A 3,415-nucleotide genomic window follows, 5' to 3' on the forward strand; every position below is an offset into this window, starting at 1 on the left:
TTTATTGGTGCAGCAATGCCGGGCAAGGGCTATTTTCACTTGGAAACATATTGCTATCTATATTTCCAAGTGAAAATCGTTGTCACTGCTGCCTGACAACGGCTGCTCGAAGTGGGTATCGTACCCGGGACCTCTGAAACAAGTCCCGGCGCTCTTAACCGCTTACCTGCGGGCGAGGCCATAATTTTTTTTAAATCTTAAATGTAAATCATACTCGAATTTTAATTATGCAATAAATTCATATGCCAATTCTCCGGTAAAATAAACCGTAACATAGTATTGTTATGGAAACCCTATGTTACGCTTTTTTCTTCATATAAAAAAGTAATAAAAACTATCAAAATGCTATGCGATCAAGTATTTTACGCATAAAACCCAACTTCACGTACGTGTTATAAATGCACATCAGAAAGATGCAGTTATGATAACATATATTTTTAATGTTTATGCGTATTCTATCTTAGATTTTATATATATAAAACGCCTGACTGCACAGAAAATACATAACATTTTCACAGTTTTTACTGTGAAAAGCTGCAGTTGCCATAACAACGCTATGTTACTATCTATTTTTTTTTTGAGAATTGGCCCCTCACTTTCAATTATATCGATTATATATTTTGTTCTCAGAGCTAATTACACATTCTTTACACAACCTTTATTTAAGCAACTGTGATAATATATCTTTCCTTTAATTTAACGCCTCATTGCTCGTCGATCCATTTTTAGATTTATTATTCGTATGATTACTTCCGCATTTAGATATTTGATTTCTTGATATATATTAAGACTTCTTATATTATCTTTTCTGCTACTCATCTCCTTCATCACAATTTCATAAACTTTTTTTATACAATTTTATTTTTGTATTTATTTACAAATTTTATTAATATATTTTTTTGTTTTTTGTTTCGTTTTCTCTCGACTTGTTTTTTCCACATTTATCAATAATTTTAGTATTTATTTTTCTAAACAGTAATGATTTTCAGCACCTCGTTCAAAACATTTTTGTTGTCTTTTGATGAATATTGCCATTATCATTATTAGAACTGCTTATTGACGAAATTATTATTCGTGAACGAAAATTTTTTATTGCCAAGTATTTTATATTTTGATCACAAAATTATCATTAAAATTATTACGTTTATAAATAATTAATATCATTTTTATGATAAAAATGGAAAATTAAATATGCTTATTTATTTATATTTCATGTATGCTCAAAATAATTCATAATTTCACTCTAATTGCGAAACTTATAAATCCATTTAGATAGGGTGCATATTCTATCATTCGTCTAGACAAAATTATTCAAACCGGCAATGCAACTCCCCTAAAATAGTATTCCCCTCAAGTCTACATAACAAAATCAATATTTCCCTAAATAACGAAAATATAAACAACTTTTAATTTATTATAAAAATTTATTCAAAATTTGGTACATTTATAAAATAAATTATATGGCTTCAAAATTCAACGCAACTTCCTTCGAAACATTTATAATTATCCAAGAATTAATTTGAAAATTATTGTGGCGATATTGACGAATATAAGCGGTACTGAAAAAAAGATATAAAATATAGAAAAACCTGAGGTCTGAAGGAATATTGTTTAATATATATGAAAGATCCTTACTTCTAGTAACAGTTCTGATAGATCGGATTAAATTCATAACTTGAAATTTAACGGTTGGTGCTTCACCAAATCCTTGAACCGCAGAGTTGGCGCCCCATCCAACTGCAAAACATTGTCAGAGTTAATATGTAGATGACTCCAATAGAATCACTTGGTCTCAAATATTTATGGAAAAACGCCATAAATCATAGAAATATTATGAACGCAATATATTATGTCGAAAAAACAAACTTATAGTATATACATTGAATATAATATGTATATTCTATTTCAACAAATACCAAAATAAAAATTTTATAGGTTATACACGTCAAATACAAAGAAAAATTCACTTACCTTTCGCTAAAAATCTTTCTTCGTGCAATACACACACTGCGTTTAATAGCAATAAACCGGCTTCAAACAAATTCCACAAAGTAAGCATGATTTAGATTTATTATTATTAAAATTAAATTGATACTTATTGAATTACTTCTTATTTTGACATTTGAGATATACACAGACTCTGGGTACGTTTCATGTTTAGCAAACGTATCAGGGATAATATCCTGCTACGACATCTACGATCGAAACGACGTAGACGAATGCCTACGGTAGGTGTGTGTCTACGCCAGGCTAGAACGATTTATTTTTGAATGTAATTTCACATTAATTTAATAATTAGAATAAACATTATTTTTAAAGATTTGTTTATGGTTCACTAGTTTCCGAAATAAAATAAAAAAATTCTCTTTATTAGTTTGATTATATTTACTAACTAATTAAATACAGTTTTAATTTAAATATTAGTTTGAATAATATATGTATTTATACACCGCCAAACATAACTAATATTTTACAAGTGATTATTGACTTCATTTTTACTTTAAAATTTTTATTAAAAAAATTCAATAGATCTTTAAATTGTTCGGATAAATGATAGTGGTAAAGGTAAGATATTAAATTTAATAACCACCAAAACCATATAATTATATCAATAATAAATATATTAATATATTAAATAATATAATAAGATGAAAATAAAAATAGATAATGCAATATGCACATTAATAATAAATTATTTTTGACATTAATTTTATGAATTAATGTTTCAGGTGTTTGAACAATGTCAAGCAGATTAAAAAATATATTAATATGTTTTAATTTTCATCTAACATTATTTGAACCAGTTATTATTAATTAATTCTTTATTCAATAATTAATTAAAAAATGCATGAATCCACAAAAACTGGAAATAAGCAACTCGTGCTGGACATATGTTGTTCTGAAAACAGTCCAGCCAGGCTTGGTATGCATGCTATTTATATCAATTTCTGATTGAAGCCTATTAATGTTTATTTTTTTATATTTATTCAGTATATTTTTCATAATATTATTATTTAGTTTTAATGAATCATATTTGTAAGGTGAATTAAAATACTCTTCTAAATTTATTACTTCCAGATATTAAATTAAAACCTTCATTTCATGATAAAAAAACTCTTTTTACAGATATTCAAATATTTTTCATATTATTGCATAAACTTAAATGTATCGATTTAATTAAATATTAGTTAAATATTTTAAATAAACAAGTAGTAATTATATTTCAATTTAAAAAAATAAGATACTTTAGTCCTTTTACTTACTACATGTCCTTGCGACCACTTGTAAATCTTGTTTCAAGCTAAATTATTACTAGCAAATAAAATCAATAATATGTGCATTTGCAAGCTTAAAAATTAAATAATTTTGACGATTTGATAATAAAAATTGAGTACACATTTTCATAAATATTCAA

At 26.0% G+C, this 3,415-nt stretch overlaps 1 protein-coding gene across 1 annotated transcript; it reads right to left on the minus strand.

Annotated features, from left to right (window-relative positions):
- Positions 1-1,438: 1,438 nt before the first annotated feature.
- LOC113363725 (immediate early response 3-interacting protein 1-like) lies at positions 1,439-2,112 on the minus strand. Its single transcript, XM_026606210.1, has 3 exons — positions 1,972-2,112; positions 1,636-1,737; positions 1,439-1,559 (listed from the first exon to the last, which is right to left on the minus strand). The coding sequence occupies exons 1-3, from the start codon at positions 2,057-2,059 to the stop codon at positions 1,504-1,506; spliced, it is 246 nt and encodes an 81-aa protein (XP_026461995.1). The 5' UTR covers positions 2,060-2,112; the 3' UTR covers positions 1,439-1,503.
- Positions 2,113-3,415: the final 1,303 nt, after the last annotated feature.

Source organism: Ctenocephalides felis, unplaced genomic scaffold (genome assembly GCF_003426905.1).
Source record: "Ctenocephalides felis isolate EL2017-DRISC unplaced genomic scaffold, ASM342690v1 CF-g0.4_SCAFFOLD_00845, whole genome shotgun sequence".
NCBI classification, from domain to species: Eukaryota; Metazoa; Arthropoda; class Insecta; order Siphonaptera; family Pulicidae; genus Ctenocephalides; species Ctenocephalides felis.